Consider the following 26,039-nt stretch of genomic DNA (forward strand, 5'->3'; position numbering starts at 1 on the left):
GCAGGTGTTGCTCCTGCTGGTATTGCTCCTGCTGGCATTGCTTCTGCTGGTATTGGTTACGGTCTTGATCATGTTCATGCTTGTGCTGCCCCTGCTTGGTTTGCCCCTGCCCCTCTTGCCTCTGCTCCTGCTGGTTTCACCCCGGCTTGTGTTGCCTCTGCTCCTGCTGGTTTCACCCCTGCTCGTGTTGCCTCTGCTCCTGCTGGTTTTGCCCCTGCTCCTGCTGGTTTCATCCCTGCTTATGCTGCCCCTGCTCCTGCTGCTGGTACTGCTATTTTTCCTCATCACAGATCCCATGAGCTGCCTCAAAGCAGCTTGGGAGGCTGACACCACAAAAGACCATGTCAAAGTCCATCCAGTCCAAGGTAAATGACCTGCTAAAGCACTTCCAAAGGAATGAAATCACACTTTCATGATGTGTCCTGCGATTGAACGACACAGTTGCTTGTCTAAATTTCACAGCCCCATCAATTCCTGCTCAACTGCTTTTCATGATCCTGGTGAATTTCGAACTATCTAAGAGACCTGAGTGCTGGATAAGAAGCCTGGTGTCAATAGATACTTAGCACATCACCAAAATAAATGTTATTTTACAAGAGCTACTTTTACACCTTTTGGGGTTACCAGTTGATTTTTGGGACGACTGCTTCATTCCCAATACCTCACTGACTATATTACACCATCATGTAAATGATAACATCCCCTCTATTTTTGCTGATAATATGGAGTATTTGGACTCAAGCAGAATGCGAGTAAATATCTTCCAATAATTTTCAACTCTCCATTAAACTTAAATCCACAACACACAGAGAAAGCAATAATTTCCTGGACAATACATCATTGATGCCAGGCAATAAATACAAGTCAATTTTTTTTTCAAAATGACTGCATACATATGTACACTTATACATATGAAAATCCACCACCCGAAACACCACTTCTAGAGACCCACATCTAATGCATTTCCATTATACTTCCACAAGGTTTGATTATTTCAACCAGGCTGTAACAACTTCATTGACTGAATTGTGGATCTCATCGCGAATTTGAATTTAACAACCGGACAATGTTGATTACAGTAGGATCCACTGTATAGTAGCAATTACACAGCCCCAAGCTAGAGATTCCACATTCATTTACGAGGAATTCATTACCTCGGTGACTCCACATTTTATTGGACCCCCAGTAACTGGGAATGGTCCTTGGTTGACAAGTCTAAAGGTATTCTCCCTGCTTTGCACCTATCAGCAGCAAGCATGGGAGAGAATCAATCTCTGACTGGAGAAGGGGTTTCGCAACAATTCATCTATCAGCAGGCAAGATGGCAGCAGAGTAAGATGCTCCAGTTGGAGCTCTTCGGCTCCGCCTGGTTTTACTCTTTTTCCTGTTTTTCTCTTTCTTTCCCCTTTCTGCTTCAGTGGATTTGAAGAGCTGGTGGGCCCTGGAGAAGACAGCATCAGCTGGCATGGAGACTCCCAGACCAGCAACCAGCACATAGAGTCCAGGAGCAGGGGCCGGCACAGAGAGTCCAGGAGCAGGGGCCGGCACAGACAGTCCCAGAATAGGGGCCCGGCACAGAGAGTCCCAGAGCGGGGGCCGGCACAGAGAGTCCTGGAGCAGGGGCCGGCACAGAGAGTCCTGGAGCAGGGGCAGGCACAGACAGTCCCAGAATAGGGGCCCGGCACAGAGAGTCCCAGAGCGGGGGCCGGCACAGAGAGTCCCAGAGCAGGGGCCGGCACAGAGAGTCCCGGAGCAGGGGCCGGCACAGAGAGTCCTGGAGCAGGGGCCGGCACAGAGAGTCCAGGAGCAGGGGCCGGCACAGAGAGTCCTGGAGCAGGGGCCGACACAGAGAGTCCCGGAGCAGGGGCCGGCACAGAGAGTCCTGGAGCAGGGGCCGGCACAGAGAGTCCCAGAATAGGGGCCCGGCACAGAGAGTCCCAGAGCGGGGGCCGACACAGAGAGTCCCGGAGCAGGGCCCGACACAGAGAGTCCGGGAGCAGGGGCCGGCACAGAGAGTCCTGGAGCAGGGGCCGGCACAGAGAGTCCCAGAGCGGGGGCCGGCACAGAGAGTCCCAGAGCAGGGCCCGACACAGAGAGTCCGGGAGCAGGGGCCGGCACAGAGAGTCCTGGAGCAGGGGCCGGCACAGAGAGTCCCGGAGCAGGGCCCGACACAGAGAGTCCCGGAGCAGGGCCCGACACAGAGAGTCCGGGAGCAGGGGCCGGCACAGAGAGTCCCAGAGCAGGGGCCGGCACAGAGAGTCCCAGAGCAGGGGCCAGCACAGAGAGTCCCAGAGCAGGGGCCGGCACAGAGAGTCCCGGAGCATGGGCCGGCACAGAGAGTCCTGGAGCAGGGGCCGGCACAGAGAGTCCCAGAGCAGGGGCCGGCACAGAGAGTCCCGGAGCATGGGCCGGCACAGAGAGTCCCAGAGCAGGGGCCGGCACAGAGAGTCCCGGAGCATGGGCCGGCACAGAGAGTCCTGGAGCAGGGGCCGGCACAGAGAGTCCTGGAGCAGGGGCCGGCACAGAGAGTCCCGGAGCATGGGCCGGCACAGAGAGTCCCAGAGCAGGGGCCGGCACAGAGAGTCCCGGAGCATGGGCCGGCACAGAGAGTCCTGGAGCAGGGGCCGGCACAGAGAGTCCTGGAGCAGGGGCCGGCACAGAGAGTCCCGGAGCATGGGCCGGCACAGAGAGTCCCAGAGCAGGGGCCAGCACAGAGAGTCCCAGAGCAGGGGCCGGCACAGAGAGTCCTGGAGCAGGGGCCGGCACAGAGAGTCCCAGAGCAGGGGCCCGGCACAGAGAGTCCTGGAGCAGGGGCCGGCACAGAGAGTCCGGGAGCAGGGGCCGGCACAGAGAGTCCCGGAGCATGGGCCGGCACAGAGAGTCCCAGAGCAGGGGCCGGCACAGAGAGTCCCGGAGCATGGGCCGGCACAGAGAGTCCCAGAGCAGGGGCCGGCACAGAGAGTCCCGGAGCAGCAGCTGATGCGAGGGAAACGGGCCTCGCACAGCAGTCCACACGAGGACCAGTCCCGGAAGTGGCCGGCATGTGGAGCAGGTCCTTGCTGGAGGCTGGTGTGGGGAAAGCCGTTCTGAAACTTACCATGGTGCAGCTGAGAGCCTGGACGGAGCAGAATGGAGGCTTGGAGCGGGGACAGTGGTTGGACGGGGGTCTGCCAGAGATGGCCAGACCATGTTGGGAAGCCCTGCACTGAGCTACTGTAATGTGAAGTGTACTTGAATTGTTATTTTTATCTGACTGGAATGTCAGTTCTTTAACTATGTCTTATTTTTAACTTATTCTTTAAACACTGTGAAGTAAAAGTAATGGAAGTACTTTTCTTTTGATTCCTCTTTTGTGTCTAAGATGTGTACGTGGGTACTTGTACCTAAGATGGTGCCAATAAAACGTGGCACTGTAAAACCTTTCACTGTATTCCTGTACTTCTGTACTTGAGTGCACATGACAATAAAGGATAGTCTATTCTATTCAAGCATGGGAGAGAACCAATCTCTGACTGGAGAAGGGACTGCTTAACAACTCCTTCCATATTATTTACAGGGATGTTTTATGTGATGGGTGGCCTCCATGAGTGAATATTCCTGGAGATTTGGGGTTGGATCTGCCTGCTGATGCTGTGTAAATCTTTATTTATAATTCTGCCACCAGGAAGAAAGGAAACACCCAAGTGGCCAGTGACAAGCAGTGCCCTTCACATCAAAGGTCAATGCTGTGTGAGCAAACAGTGAAGGGGAGGGCAGGGATTAAATCAAAATAGAGTTGGAGGGGGAAATAATGCACTCCACTTCCTGGAGTGCCCATCTCTGCCTGAACAGTTCGAGGATGTTGGTGGACACTGCTGGCTCTTTCTTCAGGGATACCCGGGCTCTGACATAACTGCAGAAGAAGGGCAGGCAATCAGCCCTTATGACCCTCCTCCACGGCCCGCTGCCTGGACCTGTTTTTGGCCAGTTTGGCCAAGCTGCCACTGTGTATTGAGACAGCTGACCTGCGTATGGAATCAGCAACTGTTTCGTTGAAATGGACAGATATGTCCACCAAAGTAACAGAAGGAATATTATACAAAACGTTGTCTCTGACGATTGTTGATCAAAATCTTAAAGTTTGTGCATAGACTGATAATTAATTTTGATGTGTGAGCAATCAATTCTAAAAATAATTCTTGAAAATTTGCCATCCAGAGATGGCAGGAAAGCAATACAATTGAATAGCTGTAAATGTTGCAATTGTTTCTAACATCCCTGAATACTGTATGTATGTATAGGTGTGTGTATCTAAGTATATTGTGTACACTGAGACTAAAATCACTAGTTGTGAAGTGATTATGAAATTTAATTAGTAACCTAGAGGTCATGAGTTCAGGTCCCAGCACAGAATGCTTTGAAGCTTTGTAGACAGGTATTAAGAAAAGAAACATCAAGCATGTTATTCTTGGCTTTAAACCCAACTGGTTCAATCAGATCCTTCAGTCTAGTCTGTTGGTAAGTCTGGTCTCATGCAATGTTGTTGATTCCTAATGCTTTCAGGGGACATTGAAAAAGGTGGCCCTAATCTGTACCAATAGGGCATCTTTCCGCCAGCAGCAGCCAATCAGAGGGCCAGTGGCTCAGCAGTGCCACTGTTCGGGTGGTGCCCCTGAAAGGTGAGATCATGGTTGTGTACTGTCAATGTTAGGTTCATAGAGCCTGGGATCTCTGGGGCCAGACAGGCAGCTCCCAGTAATGGGAGGATGGGGGTGAAAGGGTATCTACTGATGGCACTATTGCCACAGGGTTGTGCCATTACCACCTGGTGACCCATCTATGAAGATCTGATAAAGATACAAATCGAAGGGCATTGGTGATAACCAGACGATCTACCCAGACCCAGACTCCACCTGCTGGTTAAATGTCACAGATATAGGAAGAGTGGCTGAACTGTGCTGAAATAGGGCCACCTGACACCTTTCCCTCTAGCTGTCAACACAGCCAGAAATTGTCAGGCAATCCGTGTCTTCCTGAAAACATTTGGAATCAAAAACATTGCACGGGACCATTTTGTCAATTTTTCCAGCCTCCCAACTCATTCCCCAACAATACTGATCAAGTTCAACTGACAGAGACACACACACACATATGCGAACGTACACTTCATCCACATACATGTATATGCACACAAACACACATGCACATAAATATATACATACACACAAAAATGAACATATATGATACTTCACTCATATGCCCTACACACTGATACAATCAGGAAACATATCCTTCACCTATAGACACACATATACGGGCAAATATATATTTCACACATGTCGAAACACACAAAGACACACACAGAAACACACAAATAGACACATACCCAGATGACCATGTACTTCATTCATATGTACACGTTGATTGAGGAATCATATACCTGTCTTTCCAGTAATACTGGCCCCAATGCCCACAGATATCTTCAATGCCAGCCAGCAAGTGATCCAAGAACTGCAGAAAACACAGTTTACAAAATCATTTTTCTCAAATATTAGCCATAACCATCTTGTATTTCATGTCATAAGGAATCTGATGTACTCATGCCAGTATTTTAAGAGCAGGAATTGTGTTGTATTTTGCTGAAATGATGCAAAGCTCCATTTGGATACATAAGGTGGCATTATCTAATCTCATTACACTTAACTATAGGTATGTCTGGGGCATCAGCACTAGCTTGCAGTTGCTCATTGCAACTTTCAGAGTTGACAGTCACCATTGGACACACTATCCAAATCCAGGCAGGTCTATTCAGGTTGGACAGTGAGGATGGGTCGGTACCTCAGGTCTTTGGACTCAAAGAAAGCTAGTGTGTTCACTAAACACCATCGACACTGTAATGTAAGAGTTTAACATTTCAAAACACCTTATTCTGATGATGTATTGATAGATTATGTTTATCAAATGTATGCCTTCTCTTTCACTGGTCCCATACAAGTTAATACTGGAGAAAAACAATGCCTCATGACAATAACATGGCGTGTCCCCCTTATTGTCTTGTACCTAAGTGTGTGATTGACTGTGTGTGCATAGGAAAGCATGTGTGCACACGTGTATGACTGTATGTACCCACAACTATGTGAGCTCAGAAGGCTAGGAAGGAGAGATAGAGGAAACGTATTTTGAATTGTAAATGTTAACTTTATTCAAGATTTTTCTCTTCTTGCTTCACAGGAAGCATATCTCCAAAAGACAGTGAGATTAGCGGAACAGAGAACAAAGACTAATGAGTCATCCACATTTATTTGCTTATTTCTAATAAAGCATGAGACATGATTAATATAACATTTTCAAATCTGTGACATCCTTTTTGGCACATTCGTTACCTTATTTAATTAGATGACATTCATCCTAAAACTACACAAGGGAGGTTTTACAGGAAGACTTTTGTGTGGACTGTTGTGGGTTATGAGGGAGTGCTGCCCTTCAATGGCCTTTGATTCCTGCTGTGTGCCAGGCTGCATAAAGATGGACAGTCTCAAGCCTGGAGGCTCTGACCTCTTGAACATCGGACTGGCAAGTTGCAAATTACCAAATACCCTGAAGCAGCATGCCAACACGCGAATGCACCAGCAGATGTGTGCAGGGAGGATGGGAACGTGGTGAGAGGGATGTGCACGGTGGTTTGTGATTACAAAGTAGATGGGGAGCAAGGAGGTTCAAGGGCAACAATACTCCAAGTGAGTTTTGTGGGGCCCAGTGGTCTGGGCCTCAGAAAGAACATCCTAAAATTGACCATTTCTGGTCAGTTTGACTATCCATCACCCATGGGACTACCTGGTTTTGATCTAAAACTGCAATCAGGCTCCCAGATGCCAAGTTGTATTTCTAAAGGTCAAAGATAGAAGAGTGGGCACTCTTTGCACCTTATAATAGGTTCCTACCAATGTTAAAATTGTGGTAAGGCTACCCTGCCAATTCCCAGATTGTTCCCATCCCAATAGTGCTAGGTAAAGGTAATGGTATCTTACTCTTGTGCAGCAACTGGATGCCTCATTTCGAATGTTCTTGATTGAATGAAGTCCCCTAATTATTAGTGAATTGAAACCTGCTTGTGACCCTTTTTGCATAAACTTATGAGCAAGCAAATGAAACGCACAATAAATCTGTGGCGGTAACACAGATTTTTCATTGTCAAACATAAATATTTTGCAATCTTCAATCTTTCTGGTATTAATATATATGAGGAGATATCACATGAATCCCTACCAGAAAGGATGCACAGAACCTTACTAATTATATAATAGCCTGGTTAAAAACAAGCAAAGGACTTAAATAAAGTCTCCGTGCACAGAAATGTAATCTGCTAAAATGAAATGAAATTAGAACTCACAACATTGGAAAGATATACCACTATTCAGACATTGGGCTAACTGCCACTCACCCGAATGTGAATCTGTTCACTTACAGTCGGAGGTGCCTGACTTGTTCGTTTCACTTCTAATAACTCCACAAGTGGTTTAATTGTCATTCCCTGTGACAACGAATAAATAAAATTAATACAAAAGTAAAATAAAGCAGAAGAAAAGCTCAAAAATAACAAAAAATGGTGGAATCACTCAGTAACATCTATGGAGAGAGCACCTCGGGGCCATAAGCTTCATTTGAATGAGAGAAAGACAGAAATGTCAGAGTTTTAAGCCAACAGAATGGGTTGGGGGATGAACAAAAGTGGAAGTCTATGTTACAATGAAGGTTAGGAGAGTTAATTGACACACATTTACATGGTACAGAAGCCAATGAGAGTGGTACTGGATATAGCAAACAAACAAAATTGTGTTCAGAAGGAGCACAAATGGCTACATAGAAGTCATCAGAGTACAACATGAAGGAATAAAGAAAGAAGCAAGCCAGCAACAATAAAACAAATAAAAAACACACACAACAAAATGGAGGAAGAGTAAACAATCTTAAAGTTGCTGAAGGCAACACTGAGTCCAGAAGGCTGTAGATTTCCAAAATGAAAGTTAAACATAAGCTGCTGTATAATTCCTGGCACAATTCAGCCTTCAGTATTGTGACAAAAATGGACCTTTTGTCTGTTTAATTATTTAACTACATTGTTGCTTCCACAGGTATATTTTAAAGCAAAACATTAGCCCAGTTCCAGCAGGTTCTCTGCAATGATCATCAATATTGATGTGAATCAATAAGGCATGAACAATGCAAGGTTATAGTTGGGCTCTTGTGCCACAGTGGTAACGTCCCTATCTCTGAGCCAAGAGCCCTGGGTTCAAGTCCCATCTGCTCCAGAGATGTGTAATAAAATCTCTCACCAGGTTGATTAGAAAAATAAATTAAACAATGAATCATTAGAGGTGGTGATTGTTCAAAACGATTCACCTTCAGCTAATACCACAGTCACATAGATATCCGGTACGTGGCCACCACCATCCGCGCCTTAAAATGGCGGTGCTCGGACCCGACATCGTGCACCAGTTGGAGGATGCTCAGGTGTGCGGTGGGATCCCGTCCGTGCTCACCCCAGCCCAGACGGAATTTCACATTGGCCCCAAGGTCCCGTACTTCCCGCGGGAGCCTGTGCCCCACAACCTGAGCCGCCTCCGAAATTTTAACTTTGTCCCGTTCAAGGACGTTAAAAGGTGTGTCCTATATCGACTGCTGCTGCACACCGTCCACCTCTTCTCCGTCATCCACCGCCCGGACACGCCCTGGCGTGCCCATTTGCCACCGGGCGGTGGGGATCCCCAGTGGAGGGCCCTCTACGCAGGAGTCCTCCCCCTTTCTCTCGGGGATCTGGGGTGGAGGGTGTTGCACGCAGCAGTCCCCTGCAACCGCAGATTGCGGTGGTTCACGGACTCCCAGCCCAACTGCTTGTTCTGTGGCGCTGTGGAGTCCGTGGACCATGTGTATGTTGGGTGTGGGCGTTTGCACTCCCTTTTTGATTTTCTGAAAAACCTTCTCCTCTGCTTTTGGTTGCACTTCAGTCCCACGCTCCTGATCTTCGGGCACCCGGTGCGGAGGAGGGAGGGCAGGTCTGAAGACCTCCTCGTGGGTCTGCTCCTGGGCCTGGCCAAACTGGCCATAAACAGGTCCAGGCAGCGGGCCGTGGAGGGGGTCGTTAGGGCCGACTGCCTGCCCCTCTTCCGCGGTTACGTTAGGGCCCGGGTGTCCTTGGAGAAGGAGCACGCGGTGTCCACCAACACCCTGGAGTTGTTCAGGGAGAGGTGGGCGCCGCAGGGAGTGGAGTGCATCATTTCCCCCTCCAACTCTATTTTGATTTAGTCCCTGCCCTCCCCTTCACTGTTTTGATCACACAGCATTGCCCTTTGATGTGAAGGGCACTGCTCGTCACAGGCCACTCGGGTGTTTCCCTACTTTTCCTGGTGGTGGAAATTAAATAAAGATTTGTGCACTTTATGTCTCTCACTGTGTCTCACAGCTGCACACACACACACACACCATGGGTGCTGGGAAAAAAATAAGCACTACCGCAGTTAGGCGGTAGTGTGGGGGTAAAAAGAAAAAAAATAAAAAATAAAATATAACCAGGAAAGCACTGCTTGTCAGAAAAAAAAATAAAAAAAGAAAAGAAAAAAAAATACCACAGTCACATAGATATCCGGTACGTGGCCACCACCATCCGCGCTTTAAAATGGCGGTGCTCGGACCCGACATCGTGCACCAGTTGGAGGATGCTCAGGTGTGCGGTGGGATCCCGTCCGTGCTCACCCCAGCCCAGACGGAATTTCACATTGGCCCCAAGGTCCCGTACTTCCCGCGGGAGCCTGTGCCCAACAACCTGAGCCGCCTCTGAAATTTTAATTTTGTTTCTTTGCAGGGGGTAAAAAGGCGGGCCCAGTATTGACTGCTGCTGCACACCATCCACCTCTTCTCCCTCATCCACCGTCCGGACACGCCCTGGCGTGCCCATTTGCCACCAGGCGGTGGGGATCCCCAGTGGAGGGCTCTCTATGTGGGAGTCCTCCCCCTTTCTCTCGGGGATCTGGGTTGGAGGGTGCTGCACGCAGCGGTTCCCTGTAACCGCATATTGCAGTGGTTCATGGACTCCCAGCCGTTCTGTGGCGCTGTGGAGTCCGTGGACCATGTATATATTGGGAGTGGGTGTTTGCACTCCCTTTTTGATTTTCTGAAAAACCTCCTCCTCTGCTTTTGGTTGCATTTCAGTCTCCTGATCTTTGGACACCCGGTACGGAGGCAAGAGGGCAGTTCTGAAGACCTCCTCGTGGGTCTGCTCCTGGGCCTGGCCAAACTGGCCATAAATAGGTCCAGGCAGTCAGCCGTGGAGGGGATCGTTAGGGCCGACTGCCTGCCCCTCTTCTGCGGTTACATTAGAGCCCGGGTGTCCTTGGAGAAGGAGCATGCGGTGTCCACTGACACCCTGGAGTTGTTCAAGGAGAGGTGGGCGCCGCTGCGAGTGGAGTGCATTATTTCCCCCTCCAACTCTATTTTGATTTAATCCCTACCCTCCCCTCCACTGTTTGATCATACAGCATTACCCTTTGATGTGAAGGGGACTGCTTGTCACTGGTCACTCGGGTGTTTCCTTTCTTCCTGGTGGTGGAAATTTGAATAAAGATTTGTGCACCTTGTGTCTTTCACTGTGTCTCACACCTGCACACACACAACATGTGTGGGGGGGGGAAAAATAAGCACTACCGCAGTTAGGCGGTAGTGTGGGAGAAAAAGAAAGAAAGAAATAAATAAATAAACAGAGGTTCTGTTAAAAAAAAATGCCACAGTCACAGATTAGCTCAGTTGAAGGTTTCAGCTCTGGCACTGTTGGTAGCTATTGCAACTCAGAGACAATAAGCTGTGGGTACGACTCCAGAAATTTGAGAAAAAGGAATGATTATTGGTAGGTTAGTGACTTTATTAGCAGTGCGCCTATCTCTGAATCAACAATTTGTAGGATCAAACTTCATCCTAGAATCTAAGTAAGTATCAAATCTCTGTTAATGTCCCGGTTCAGTTCTGAAATATTTCAGAGGTTTCATATTTTGAAGAAGTCATTAGACTGTGCTTCATTACCCTTATGTTTGTATTAAAAATCCTGTATCTCAGCTGCCCTGGGCAATACTTATCTTTCAACTGTTATACAGGGTAAAGTAGGTTATCCATTTGTTGTCACATTAATGTTTATGGAATATGTACAAATTAGCTGCGGTGTTTTCTGCTTTATACTGTACATGATTACACCTAATAATAGTGGTTGTTTATTAAGTGCTTTGGGACAACCTGAAGTTGTGGAAGGTGCTATATGAATCCTGTCAATTTGATGACTAGCTGATTGAGATTTCCTGTTACCTTTGTACATTGCTTTGAGATGTTGAAAGGAGTAATCACAAATCAGTGGGGCACAAATCAAAGGATGGAGCTCGATTTGCAGCCATGGCTTCAATTGTCCACTGCTTCTGGGTTACATGGCAATGATCTAAGCCCTGAATAACTTACAAACAGGCATACTGAACTTTTAACAAAGTCAGGTGGTTCTGTTTTCATAAATCATGACTCGTACTGCATACACCTGCATAAAGTGTCATATCTCAGAGTCATATAGAGACACTTCATTGTCCTCCTCTGGAGAAACTCCATGTCAAAGTGCATTGTACACCATGATGAAGTCTCACTGGCTCAGGGACCACATCATTGTTATGTACCATTTTGTTTCTGATATTTCCCCACCCTGGATCAATGCACCATCCTGAATTGATCCAGCAAAGGTGTGTGCTATCACCATTCTCACAGTTAAACAAAGACAGTGTAGAAGAATGCAGGAATTGTCAGCAAGTCCACCAACAATAGCAGCCTCCAGAGACTGTAGACAGTCACCAGAGTGAGAATCCAAGCCGAAGTTCTGCCCAAGATGCATTGGAGAGCTAGAATTAACCACCATCACTGCCATTTCTCCAGAGGTTTGAACAACAATGCAGGCCCAGACTGATGATCTGCTCAGGCACCATAACCAACAGTGTCAGCTGCTGCAGCAGGACTTGAGCTTTGAAGGAAGTGGGTGGCCATTCTATCCCAGTGGCCACGAAGACAACAACGGCACTTAATTTTGAGCAATGAGCTCCTCCTTCCAAAGATCCTCTGGAGACCTGTGTAGAACTCTCCAATCCTCAACACACAAATGTACTAAGTGCTAGAACAAAAGTAATTTGTGCCAGATGGTACCTTTCCATTTCCTACCTCCGTGATGAGGTTAGTACTACAGCTTGGGAAGTGTGACTCTCCAACATTGCTAACCACCCAGAGATGGAGGGTGCTGTAAAAACAATCGCATTAAGAATGCCTTATTGCATAACTGAACTAATTAACAGCAAACCTTAATCAACATTAAATCAACGTCCAACTCATCTTAGAAATCTACACCAGATATCCTTGAATCTGCCTTGGTGGTTGTATTATTGATAATCCTTTGAGTTCCTTCCTAATTCTAAGCGTCAAGTGCCATACAGAAATGACTGCTGTGAGACAACCTGTCCAACCAAAATTAATGACTTCTTCATGGAAGACCCTGATTGAGGCAGAACACAGACACAACACAGCCCATTCTTCCACAAAGGCCATAATGGAGCAGATGATAGGGTTCTTCAGCATGAGGTTCTAAGGCTTGTATCAATCTGAAAGGGCATCATAGTAAATACAAGCTGGAGCGTGTTGTGTTTTGCAGTACAGGAGCAGGCAAAGACCAGATGGATTGGAGGCTGAACAGCTGGGAAAGCAGTCGTACATATCCAAGGATGAGGACATTGAGCAGGAGGTACATCATTTTCACCATGATGGAATAACCTAGAACAAGATGTGGTAAGGTGATGGCCTAGTGGTATTATCATGGATTGTTAATCCACAATCTCAGCTAATGTTTCTGGTTCAAATCCTGCCATGGTAGATGGTGGATTTCAATGAAAAATAAAAAGGAATTACGAAATATTGCCAACTGTTGGGGAAGAAACCCAGCTTGCTTACTAATGCTGCAAACAGTCTTGTTCATTGTACCGGTGACTTCAACCATGCTTACCTCAAGAATCTGCTACCAAAATACTGTCAATGTGTCTCCTGTCCCACCAGCGGTCTGAACAGCCTTGACTATTGCTGTACAACCATCCAAGATGGCTATCACTCCATCCCCTATCCACATTTTGGAAAATCAGACCACAAAGCTATGCTCCTCTTTCTGGCTTACAAACAGAAGTGAAGGATCCAGTACAGAAAGTAGTCCAATGTTGGTCTGAGGCAACAGAAGGGCTTCTACAGGACTGCTTAGAGTCAGTGGACTAGTCCATATTCAAGAACTCAATGACCAACATAAACCAGTATGCCACTACCATCAAAGGCTTCATTAGTACGTGTGGAGTAGGCTGCATGCCGAAAAAGTTAATCCAAATGCTCCCCAGCTGGAAACCATGGATGAACAGGGAGATCCACTCCCTACTGAAGTCCAGGTCTGAGGCATCCAATTCAGGCAACCGTGACCATACAGGAAATCCAGGTAAGGCCATCAGAGATGTCAAGAGGCAATATGTCAAGATGTCTCAGCTTGAGACCCAGATGCACCATACGGAGACCCGCCATTTGTGGCATGGCTTACATGACATTAAGGGCTACAAAGCTAAATCAAACTGGTTTGCAGGCAATAATACATCCCTACCCAATGAGCTCAATGCTCACTTTGAACTGAAGGACAGTGAAACGGTGTCAGCTATCCCAACAACCTTGGATGCACCTGTACTGACAGTCACCATGGCAGATGTTAGATCGACCTTCATGAGAGTGAACCCACAGTGAAGGTGACAGGGTCTAATGGAGGCCCCAGGCATGCACTCAGATCCTGCGCACACCAGTTGGCGGGAGCATTTGTTGACATCTTTAACCTCTCCTTAATTCGGTCTGAAGTCCCCTCCTGTTTTATGAAGACCATTATCATCCCAGTGCCAAAGAAAAATCATGTAGAGTGGCTTAGTGACTACTTTGTATTTGATTATTCTATAGTTTTGATAATAAACACTAGCTTTGAGAATTTCTTTATTTCTCCCTCCCTGTCTTGTCAATGTTCTCCCTACTCATTTGAATCCTTCCCTTCTGGGTTGAGAGGAGTCAGATCTACAAGGGAGTATGTCTCAGGGAGTTAGACTGAGCTTGAGAAAAAGGTCCAAGTTACCTTGCAGGAAAGTTAAGGATTGGTTGTTTTTGGGAACTGCATTTTAATTCCAGTAATTTTGAAACATGTAAATTTCTAAATAAAGGCAGTGAAAGTAAGAATTTCTAGTCACAAAAGAGGGGGCTGATTCTACGGACAAGGAATACAAGGCAACCTCGATTATCCGAACAACATGGGCAGGGCATACTTTGTTCGTATAATCGAATATTCGGTTAATATAGTTTACCCAAGCATCGGGACCGTGAGCTCTTCTTTGGATAATCGATATTCGGATAATCAAAGTTCGGATAATCGAGGTTGCCCTTCTACTTTAAAGTAGAACCTGAGGGTTAGTGCAAAATACAGAAATAGTTGTAAAGTTACTTCAAAGGGTAAGGTCTGGCATGATAGCTCAGCCAAGTGGAATGCTTTCTTGTGGCATATAGGGAGTTATATAGACACTCATAAATTATAAATAGACACTCACAGACACTCATAATTCCACCCCCGCACACACCCACATGTAAGTTTTTGGGGTGAATTTGTACTTGTAGAATTACGTTTTATTTTGCTCAAAAACTGCATGAATCCATGTAAGATTCTGTCAATCTGTTTTTTAGGTTAGGATCAGAATGAACACTGTGGCACAGACAGTCTCACAGAGGGAACCCGCACCTTAAGTGCACTATCTAGGCCGACATGACACCAATTGTTAAAGTTCACTTGAGAATGTAACTTTAAAGAAGTTCTGTAATTTGCATATGAAAGAACCGAAACTAACATGTTCATTCTAAAAGATGAGAGACTTAACAAACAATCCAGGTCTTTTTCAATATATAATTTCAGTTACATCACACTGTAAACTTTTGCTATGAATTCTGTGTCTTATGATCATATACTCCACAACCACCTAATGAAGGAGCAGCGCTCCGAAAGCTACTGCTTCCAATTAAACCTGTTGGACTATAACCTGGTGTTGTGTGACTTTTAACTTCAAAGGGTATGGTTTGTCAGGATAACACAGCCAAACGAAATGCTTTCTTGTGGCGTATAGAAGTTGTGGGAACTTAGCGTGACCAAGGTGAGCCGCTGTACATGAACTGTCAACAGTTGTACAAGACGGAACTCTGGATTTCAGATCTCAAGTAGTGGCAGGAGTCACTGAGGTCCATACATCTGTTAAAGAACTATGTGGACAGCATGTTTGAAGAGCTAATCACACCACAAGTTAGGGGCAAGCAAGCAGGCAGATAAGGGATGAGTGATGGCCAGGCACTCCAAGATGTTTCCCCAAAGTCCATAAGACCATAAGGTATAGGAACCAAATTAGATTATTCTTTCCATTGTGTCTGCTCCGCCATTCAGTCTTGCCTGATATGTTTCCCAATTGCACTAACCTGCCTTCTCCCATAATCCTTGATCCCCTGATTAATCAAGAACCTACCTAATGTACTCAATGACTTGGTCTCCACAGCCCTCTGCGGCAATGGTAACCATGTATCTGGCTGAAGAAATTCATCCTCATCTCAGGTCTAATGAATCGTCCCTTCACTCTAAGGCTCTGCCCTCAGGTCCTAGTCTCTCCTACTTGTGGAAACATTTGCTCCACCTCCACTCGATCCAGGCCTCTCAGTATTCTGTAAGTTTCAGTAATCCCCACTCAACGTCCTAAAGTCTTGTTCACTAACTGGATATCAATGAGGGCAACCAGTCTTCGGTGGCATGTGGCAAGAGCAAAGGCAAACTACGACACTATGGGTGGCCTAACTGCACAGCCAGACGAAGAGTGGAAGGTCAATACTGATGAGGAATCCTTCAGTTAGGGGAACAATGGCCACAGTGTGACTCCAGGATGATTTGTTGTCTGCCTGGTGCTGCGGTCAGGGGATGTCACAGGCTGCTGGGCATTCTTCTGGGGAGAGTAAAACAGCCAGAATTCGAGGTCCACATTGATAGTCATGACATGGGTAGGAGAGGGGATTTGGGCCTGCAGTTGGAATTTAGGAAACTAGGTAGAAGTTAGCAAGCAGCATCTCCAAAACTGTAATGTCTGGATTACTCCCAGTGCCACATGCATGTGATGACAGAATTAGGACGATGAGACAGATGAATGCATGGTTTTAAAGTCAGTGAATGAGGGAGGCGTTTAGATTCTTTGGATGCTGGGACTGGCTCTGGGAGTGATGGCTCCTGTACAGAACAAATTAAATCCATCTGAACAGAGCTAGAACTAAGTTTCTTGCAGAGTGTTTTGCTAATGCTGTGGGGAAGGATAAACTAACTCAGCAGAAAAGTGGGAATCTGGCGGGAATGTAGTACAGGAGTGCACAAAATGCTGCGAGGGGCAGATAATATTAAAATGGAGAATAGGATGTTAATAGGTGAAGTCAGTGTAAGGGGAAAGAAATGTACCCTAAATCAGCTGGGAGTACACAGTGTTCAGTTCATAAAATTGGAGAGCTAACAGGCCCAGATTGTGGGATTGTCATGTTGTGGTGACACCAAATACCAGGTTTACACATGGCAAGTCAGGGTGTTAAAGGTTCCTGGCCACAAGGTGTTCTGAAAAGATAGGGGGTGGCACAGTGGCTAGCACTGCTGCCTCACAGCACTAGGGTCCCAGGTTCGATTTCCAACCTGGGCGACTGTCTGTGTGGAGTTTGCACATTCTCCCCGTGTCTGTGTGGGTTTCCTCCGGGTGCTCTGGTTTCCTCCCACAGTCTAAAGATATGCAGATCAGGTGAATTGGCTATGCTAAATTGTCCATAATGTTAGGTGCATTTGTCAGAGGGAAATGGGTCTGGATGGGTTACTCTTTGGAGGGTCGGTGCGGATTGGTTGGGCTGAAGGGCGTTTCCACACTGTAAGGAATCTAATTTAATCTAAAAAAAAATACTGCCCAGTGGCTCTGACCTCCATAACTATGAAGTGCTTCAAGAGGCTTGTCATGGCTCACATCAACTCCAGCCTATCAGATTGCCTTGATCCTTTGCAACTCGCCTTTGGTGCAACAGGTCCCCAGCAGATGCAACACCTTGGCCCTAAACTCACTGCTGGGACATACAGATAACAAGGATACCTATGTCAGGCTTCAATCTATTGACCACAGTTCTGCCTTCAATACCATCATTCAAAACAAACTCATCTCCAAACTCCAAGACTTAGGTCTCAGATCTGTCCTCTGTAACTGAATCCTCGATTCCCTGATCCATAAACTGCAAGTAAGAATAGTGACAACACCACCTTCACCATAACCCTCAACACTGGTGCTCCACAAGGCTGTGTTCTCAGCCCCTAGTATACTCCTTATACACTCATGATTGTGTGGCCAAATTCAGCTTTAACTCCATTTACACATTTGCTGACAACACCACTGTACTAGATCAGGTCTCAAACAAGAATGAGACAGAACACAGGAAAAAAAATAGAATGCTTAGTGGTCTAATGTAAAAGCAACAATCTCTCCATCAACATGAGCAAAACGAATGAAGTGGAAGGCAAACTCCTGTCTGTATCCATGGTGTTGAGGTGGAGATGATCCAGAGCGTCAAGTTCCTGGAAGTGATGATCACCAACAATCTGCCCTGGTCCACCAGTGTCAGTGCAATGGTCAAGGAAGCACAGCAACTCCACTACTTCCACAGGAGGCTAAGGAAATTCGGCATTTCCACAAAGACTCGTACCAGTTTTTGGAGATGTACCACAGAAATCATCCTAACTGGATGCATCATGGAGTTGTACGGCAACTGCTCTTCCCAATAGTGCAAGAAACTACAGGAAATTGTGAACACAGCCCAGTCCATCACACAAACCAACCTTTCATCCATTGACTCCATCTATACTTCCCACTGCCTCAGGAAAGCAACCACCTGAGTTATATTCTCCTCCCCGGTCTTCTGTTGGGCAGAAGATATAAAATTTGAGTACGCGTATGAACAGATTCAGAAACAGCTTCTTCCCCAGACCTTTCAGTGGACTCTCAAATGTTAATGTTGATCTCTGTCTCTCTGCATCTTCTCTGCACTCTGGTCTGCTAACCTGATGCACTTTGTATGGTACAATCTATCTGTAGTGCATGTAAAACAAATTTTTCACTGTATTTCGGTACATATGACAACAATAAATCAAAATAAAGCTAACATGGTTTAGGAAAGAAGAGCTCCATCCCTCACCTGGCATGGCCTACATGTGACTCCAAATCCACAGCAATATAGTTGATTCTCAACTGCCCCCTGAAATGGCCCAGTAAGCCACTCAGTTCAAGGCAAGCTCGGGAAGTGGAATAAATGGTGACCAGCCAGTGAGGCCCATGTCCCACAAGTGAATTAACATAAAAGGATCAAGTGCAACAAATCAAACAAGAGTTAACTGATAAAATAAAACAAAGGACTGTGGATGCTGGAGACCTGAAACAAAAACAGAAATTGCTGGAGAAACTTAGCAGGTCTGGCAGCAGGAAGAAAGCAGAGTTAATATTTCAAGACTGGTTAATTGATACCTGAGCCTGAAACATCGATTTTGCTGCTCCTTGGATGCTGGCTGAACTGCTGTGCTCTTCCAGCACCACTAATCCAGAATCTGGTTTCCAGCATCTGCAGTCATTGTTTTTACCTCCAGGAGACCCGAGTTAAGTGAAGACATCATTGAGTAGATGCACATCTTTTGTTGTTGCAAAAGCAAGCAGCACCTGTTTGGTGTCAAAAGGAAATGCATCTTCTTTTGTTCATTGTTTCTTCACCTTTCCTGTTGTGCTGTAAAAATTACTGTTAAAAACTGCTTGAGTATTTTACAACATCTGCTGCTGCCACATTCAACAATGTCTCTTCTGATGGGCATCAGCGAATGAGTAGCACTCACTCTGACTGGGTAATAACATCATTGATCTCTGCTTTCATTCATCAGCATGTATCTGACAGCTGTCCAGTGAGTTTAGCTTTGGCCAATATCAGTTTGAGAAGTGACCTTCTAATCATCAGTCAGCCATCAGCATCCACAATTTTGAATTTACCAAATATACATGAAATCCTTAAGTCCATATCAATTTAATGCCCAAAGTGACAAAGTCTGCATTAATAGTGCATTGTTCTAAGAAAAAATTGCTAAGAAGTAGAGCTAGATGTTAATGTGGTATTGGACATTGCTCACCTGAAATGAGTGTGTTCTCCCTGGAAAACACATAGGTGAAGGTGCCCCCCCACCCCTCCACCCTCAGAGACGAAGACACACACACAGACACTCACAAACGCACCACTGACCTCAAACCTCTCTGGATGAATGAACAGGCTCCTTACCTGCAGCACAGCAGTCACTTAACCAGGTCCCACAGGTAAAATGGCAGTCAATTAGGTTATGTGGTTATGTAAAGTATATATACACAAATGTGAAAGCAGATTTAAGATGAAGCATCACCCGTGACACCGGTGTGCCATCACAGCACTCTATTCATTGCCCTCTCAGTACATTTCCTTCTCACTACATTTCCCTCTCACTGCGTTGCCCTCTCACTATGACAAAGTGCAACGTCAGTTCTGAAGAAATGCTGGACAGGGCTTCATCTGCACTTGAGCCTATTGGCCCTCCACCACCATTAGCGACTTGAGGGACCAGACACACTGGAAGTCCAGATGCAGGCTCACCCTCCACAAATGCAACTTCCATAGGATTAGGATCACTGGCATGGTGCAGGTGAAAGGACCAGGAACCTCTTGAGCGTCCTGAGATGTGACTTCTGAGGTGTCTGTGTGTGCTCCTCCTCTGACTGGATGCTTACTGGCAGCACCCCCTGTACTTCAGAGGAGCAGAAACCTGGACTGAAGTCAAGGTCCCTCTATCTCCTTACCACTAATGCTGAGCACCAATGCTAAAGTAATGGAGAGCAGGTCTGTGCCCATATCCAGCATATAATGAGCATTCTGCTTGACCTAGGTCTCCACAGCAGCCACCAGTCTGCCAAAGGAGACAGCCAGATACATAGCCAGGTCCAGCATGGTATCCATGGCATCGATGGACTCCTCCAACATTCAATCCAGTTTCCAGAGTCTCCCCTGCCGACTGACTGTGCATTTGCAAGAGCTGAAACCTTGCCAGGGCTGGTTCTCCTGCAGTCCTCTGGGAGTCAGTGACCTGGGGCATTTTCTCTTCGACCAACACACCAACTGTGTGTTAACTAAAAAGTGTTCCTAATGCGAAGAGAACACACTGAGGTGGAAATCTGTGAGCTGGTGGAGGGTGCGGGAGAAAGCCTTGTTGGTGTGTCCTCTGAGGGATCCAGGGCGTCTTCCTGAGAGGTAGAGAGCAGGAACTGATTGGGTGAAGGGCAGTTCTCATTATGGAGGAGGCTAAGGCAGTGCCTGCAGGAGGTGAGAAGTCATTAGTAGCACAACATGTTAAGAATATGTTCAATCTGGTGGCAATTTGAAAGCAACTCAGCACAGAACCAAGAAGCTTATTTAGTTGCCTCAAAGTGAACATTTCAACATCCCCTTGAGTGATCACAGTCCTCTCCTGCCATCTCTTCCAAGGGAGGACAGTGAGGAGCTGAATGTCAGCCACATGACATCCCCCCTTTCTGCCCTATTGTGAAGCATCATTTCTCACAGTGAGATAAAGGAAGGGTGGAGGAAAGGGGCTGGAAGAGCAGTTCGAAAGAGCGCGGGAGCAGACAAGGTGGCGAGGTGCCCTGAGAGAGTCAGCAGGACATACAGAGCACATGGAGGGTCACTAGACTGGTGGATGAGAACCATTGAGTGGAGAAGCTGTATGCAGGTGAGAGTTGAAGACCGATAGGCTTTGACTGGGGAGTGTGCACAGTACCTGAGTTAGAATGAGTGGGAAGCAGTGACATTTAAACTTGTAGAGCACAGAAGGTCATTGACTTTTTGTTTTCCAACATTTCTGGCTATTTCTTTTCAAACTGGAGACTGGGTGGCTACCTGCTTTAAAACTGGTAGCACCTGGTGGCACAGCCTTCTTTAGTAGTCTGGAAGGAAAGTGATACAGCTAGAATCCGCCAACCCATCTAATGGTAACTCCAAATCCCTGTCGGTGCAAAAGTGTGCCCTTTCTCAGGAACACCTTTGGTAAGAACGATGCAGCGGCAGATTATGTGGAAGATTTCCTGGCTGGCAGCATTTGAAGTAGTGCGTGGCCGGGGTTTCCGTACAGTGCCTGTGTGGCGATTGGCAGAAGATCCTGGCATTGCAGACCACTTCAATTCCCGTGAGTGCCCGACTGAAGAGAAAGGAGCAAATCACTGCAATCTGTACTGAAAACAAAAAAAACAGCTGGAGATCACAGCAGGTCAGAAAGCCTCCATGGGGAGAAAGCAAGCGGATGTTTCTGGGTGACTCTTCATCAGAAAAGGGCGCAGCTGATGATCCACACTCAAATAGGGCTCAACGTTTTCCCAAAGCTTTTCTTCCTCAAACATTTAATCAGAGAGAACTGCATTGCAGAAATAAAATTTGCTTTGAGTCAATGTTACTGTATATTTTTAGAATGTAAATTGTCTTTTTAAACAATATATTAAAACTATTCCTTGATAAAATCAAGTCAGCTAACTTGTCGGCATTGATGTGATCTTTATGGACTTCAGTAAGGCGTTTGACAAGGTTCCCCCATTGGAGACTGATTAGCAAGGTTAGAACTAGCCATTTGGATACAGAACAGGCTCAAAGAGAGAAGACAGATGGGGGTGATGGAAGGTTGTTTTTCAGACTGCAGGCCTGTGACCAGTGGAGTGCCACAAGGATCGGTGCTGGGTCCACTACTTTTTGTCATTTACATAAATGATTTGGATGCGAGCATAACAGGTACAGTTAGTAAGTTTGCAGATGACACCAAAATTGGAGGTGTAGTGGACAGCGGAGAGGGTTACCTCAGATTACAACAGGATCTGGACCAGATGGGCCTATGGGCTGAGAAGTGGCAGATGGAGTTTAATTCAGATAAATGCAAGGTGCTGCATTTTGGGAAAGCAAATCTTAGCAGGACTTATACACTTAATGGTAAGGTCCCAGGGAGTATTGCTGAACAAAGAGACCTTGAAGTGCAGGTTCACAGCTCCTTGAAAGTGGAATCGCAGGTAGATAGGATAGTGAAGAAGGCATTTGGTATGCTTTCCTTTATTGGTCAGGAGTTGGGAGGTCATGTTGCAGCTGTATAGGACATTGGTTAGGCCTCTGTTGGAATATTGTGTGCAATTCTGGTCTCCTTCCTAACGGAAAGACGTTGTGAAACTTAAAAGGGTTCAGAAAAAATTTACAAGGGTGTTGTCAGGGTTGGAGGATTTCAGCTATAGGGAGAGGCTGAACAGGCCGGGGCTCTTTTGCCTGGAGCATTGGAGGCTGAGGGGTGACCTTATAGAGGTTTACAAAATTATGAGGGGCATGGATAGGGTAAATAGGCAAAGTCTTTTCCCTGGGGTTGGGGAGTCCAGAACTAGAGGGCATAGGTTTAGGGTGAGAGGGGCAAAATATAAAAGAGACCTACAGGGTAACTTTTTCATGCAGAGGGTGGTATGTGTATGGAATGAGCTATCAAAGGAAGTGGTGGAGGCTGGTACAATTGCAACACTTAAGGGGCATTTGGATGGGTATATGAATAGGAAGAGTTTGGAGGGATATGAGCCAAGTGCTGGCAGCTGGGACTAGATTGGGTTGGGATATCTGGTCGGCATGGACAAGTTAGACTGAAGGGTCTGTTTCCATGTTGTACATCTCTATGACTCTATGACTAATATAGCTGAAAATGAGTGTAAAGCAAAAATCATTTTATAATCAGAGACTAGTCCGTCATCTGTGATTATCCCTGTTTTATAAGTGACACTATAATATGCCATTTACCAGTGATAATTAACTTCCACTGATCACTTTCACAGTAAATGAGAAAAGAAAAATTGAAATCTTTAAAAGATGTGAAAACACTTCAATGTAAAAGCATTGTCAAACAGCAGAAGCTTGCAAAGATAATTTATTTGACCAGGTATTGAGGCCAGTTTTGTCACGCTGTTGTTTTGAAATTGGCACAAAAGTTCTCAAGAATTCACTCGGCACTGGACATCATTTATTCCTTGATCTTTTGGGCAGGTTATGCGTTTTTTGAGTGAATTGTGCTGAAAAAGCAGCACCACCTCACAGAAAAGTCAAGGTCTAAGCTTTAGATTACTTTTGTTATTGTTCATACTCAAACAGAATACTTTGTTCATATTTAAATAGAAACTTTCCAATGAGAGAGTTAAGTAAGTAATTTAGAATAATAAATGAGCTTTATATAATTAAATGCTAGCTGTTTAATAAAATATGTGGATTGGACTATATTTACACTATAATTTCACTTATCTAACTCAGTATTTAATAAACAGGGGAAATATCAGAGGTATTGACTCATCACACTGCACCTCTAACATCATACATATGTATTAGGGTTTGGCCTGATAATTCAACAGAGTAATTCATGCATTTTATGTTTACTACGTGCTGTTTCCATGCAACAAGCTGCTGAGATTCACAATGTTTACTGATCTTAATTTTTCATATTAACTTCCCATCCTGACGTGTGCCCAGGGAATTGTGGGCTCTCCTTGGTAAAATAATGTTCACTCTTCCTGTGACAGAAAAAAAACCTGACACATGCTTTTAATTCATGTGCAAAACCCAATTTAGGAATTGTTTGCCAATGATTTTGCAGTAATGTAGGAATGCTAAATTTATATTTTTGACTGGAATACAAAGATCAATAAATATAATACCAGCCTGCAGAATGCCCGAGTTTACGTTCTTTGATTGTCCTTTCCGCAGAACTCAGGAGATTTTTGTGTTCAGAATTTCAAGCCCCACCCCATTTAATGATTTAACCAAAACAACAATTCATTTAACAATTTAACACAGGAAAGTATTCCAAGGTGCTTCAAAGAAACCCACTCGAAGCAAAAATTAATGGAAAGACAAAAGACTGAGATTTTTTTAAATTGACGAAATGTTGGAGAATAGTTGGATTTAAAGATAACCTTAAAAAAAAAGGTGGAAAAGTGGATCAGTTTAGGAATTGAATTCCAGAGCCTTAGCGCCTGGCATCTGAAAGTAACAGCCTCTAATAGTTGAAGTTAAAAATCACACAACAGTAGGTTATAGTCCGACAGGTTTATTTGGAAGCACAAGCTTTCGAAGCACTGCTTCTTCATCAGGTGATTGTGAAGCAGGACCATGAGACACAGAATTTATAGCAAAAGATTACAATGATACAATAATACATTAAACCAACAGAGATTGTTAAGTCCTTCATCTTTTAGACTGGATTTGCTGATTTCTGTTCTTTAATACGGAAATCCCAGAACTTCGTTTAAGTCACATTCTCAAGATAATTTAAGGTTTTATAACAAAAGGTGACATCTCAGCTCAGACAATGCATTAAAGGTGTGAGGTTAGAGCCTGTCTGTATCCCAATCATGAGTCAGACTGGTTCTATTTACAAAGTGGAATTTACAAGGTATTACATGGATTGAATACCTGCAGAAATGCCGAATCTGCAGGCAATCCATGTAATATCTTGTAAATTCCTCTTTGGAAATAGAACCAGTCTGACTCAAGATTGGATACAGACAGGCTCTAACCTCACACCTTTAATGCATTGTCTGAGCTGAGATGTCACCTTTTGTTATAAAACCTTAAATTATCTTGAGAATGTGACTTAAACGAAGTTCTGGGATTTACGTATTAAAGAACAGAAATCAGCAAATCCAGTCTAAAAGATGAAAAATTTAACAATCTCAGTTTGTTCACTGTAATCTTTTGCTATAAATTCTGTGTCTTATGGTTCTGCTTCATAACCACCTGATGAAGAAGCAGCGCTTCGAAAGCTCATGCTTCCAGATAAATCTGTCAGACTATAACCTACTGTTGTGTGATTTTTTTTGTCCACCCCAGTCCAGCACCAGCTCCTCCAGATCTAATGGTTGAGCCAGACTTGAGCAGGATACAATATTGGCAGCAGATTATTAATAAGTTGCTTATGGAGGGTGAAGGATGGGTAGCCATTCTGAACAATATAGGATTGATGTCCAATATTGTAAAAGCTCAAAAGGATGGGCAGTTTAACTTTTTAGAAAAATTATTATTTATGCGCATGACAGATGGCTCGCAAAGGAACATTGTGCTATGAAATGCAAAATATAAAATAAGCTTCAGTTAAAAAATGAGGTCTGCAGATGCTGGAGATCACAGCTGAAAATGTGTTGCTGGTTAAAGCACAGCAGGTTAGGCAGCATCCAAAGAATAGGAAATTCGACGTTTCGGGCATAAGCCCTTCATTCATTCCTGATGAAGGGCTTATGCCCGAAACGTCGAATTTCCTATTCCTTGGATGCTGCCCAACCTGCTGTGCTTTAACCAGCAACACATTTTCAGCTATAAAATAAGCTTCACTATCAGGCTCACAGAGAAATGAGAGGAAGATATGAGCTGTTCACCATCTAATGTGAGTCGATGTACCAGTAACATGGTTGGTTGACTTTCCTCTGTCCAAATTTTGTGAGAAGATTTGTAGCTCGGGTGCTCATTGTTGTGGTTCTGTTCGCCGAGCTGGGAATTTGTGTTGCAGACGTTTTGTCCCCTGTCTAGGTGACATCCTCAGTGCTTGGGAGCCTCCTGTGAAGCACTTCTGTGATCCAGCATTTGTAGTGGTTTGAATCTGCCGCTACCGGTTGTCAGTTCCAGCTGTCCGCTGCAGTGGCCGGTATATTGGGTCCAGGTCGATGTGCTTATTGATTGAATCTGTGGATGAGTGCCATGCCTCTAGGAATTCCCTGGCTGTTCTCTGTTTGGCTTGTCCTATAACAGTCGTGTTGTCCCAGTCGAATTCATGTTGCTTGTCATCTGTGTGT

At 45.4% G+C, this 26,039-nt stretch overlaps 1 protein-coding gene across 1 annotated transcript in view; it reads right to left on the reverse strand.

Annotated features, from left to right (window-relative positions):
- LOC132820057 (sodium/hydrogen exchanger 2-like) overlaps positions 1-26,039 on the reverse strand; it is a 160,899-nt gene that overhangs the window by 54,907 nt on the left and 79,953 nt on the right. The window contains exons 6-7 of the mRNA XM_060831976.1: positions 7,421-7,510; positions 5,420-5,490 (exon numbers count right to left, since the gene is read on the reverse strand). Of these exons, the coding sequence (XP_060687959.1) occupies positions 5,420-5,490; positions 7,421-7,510 (161 nt within the window). The remainder of the gene's footprint in view (positions 1-5,419; positions 5,491-7,420; positions 7,511-26,039) is intronic.

The sequence above is a fragment of the Hemiscyllium ocellatum genome, chromosome 11 (assembly GCF_020745735.1).
Source record: "Hemiscyllium ocellatum isolate sHemOce1 chromosome 11, sHemOce1.pat.X.cur, whole genome shotgun sequence".
In the NCBI taxonomy this organism is placed as follows: domain Eukaryota; kingdom Metazoa; phylum Chordata; class Chondrichthyes; order Orectolobiformes; family Hemiscylliidae; genus Hemiscyllium; species Hemiscyllium ocellatum.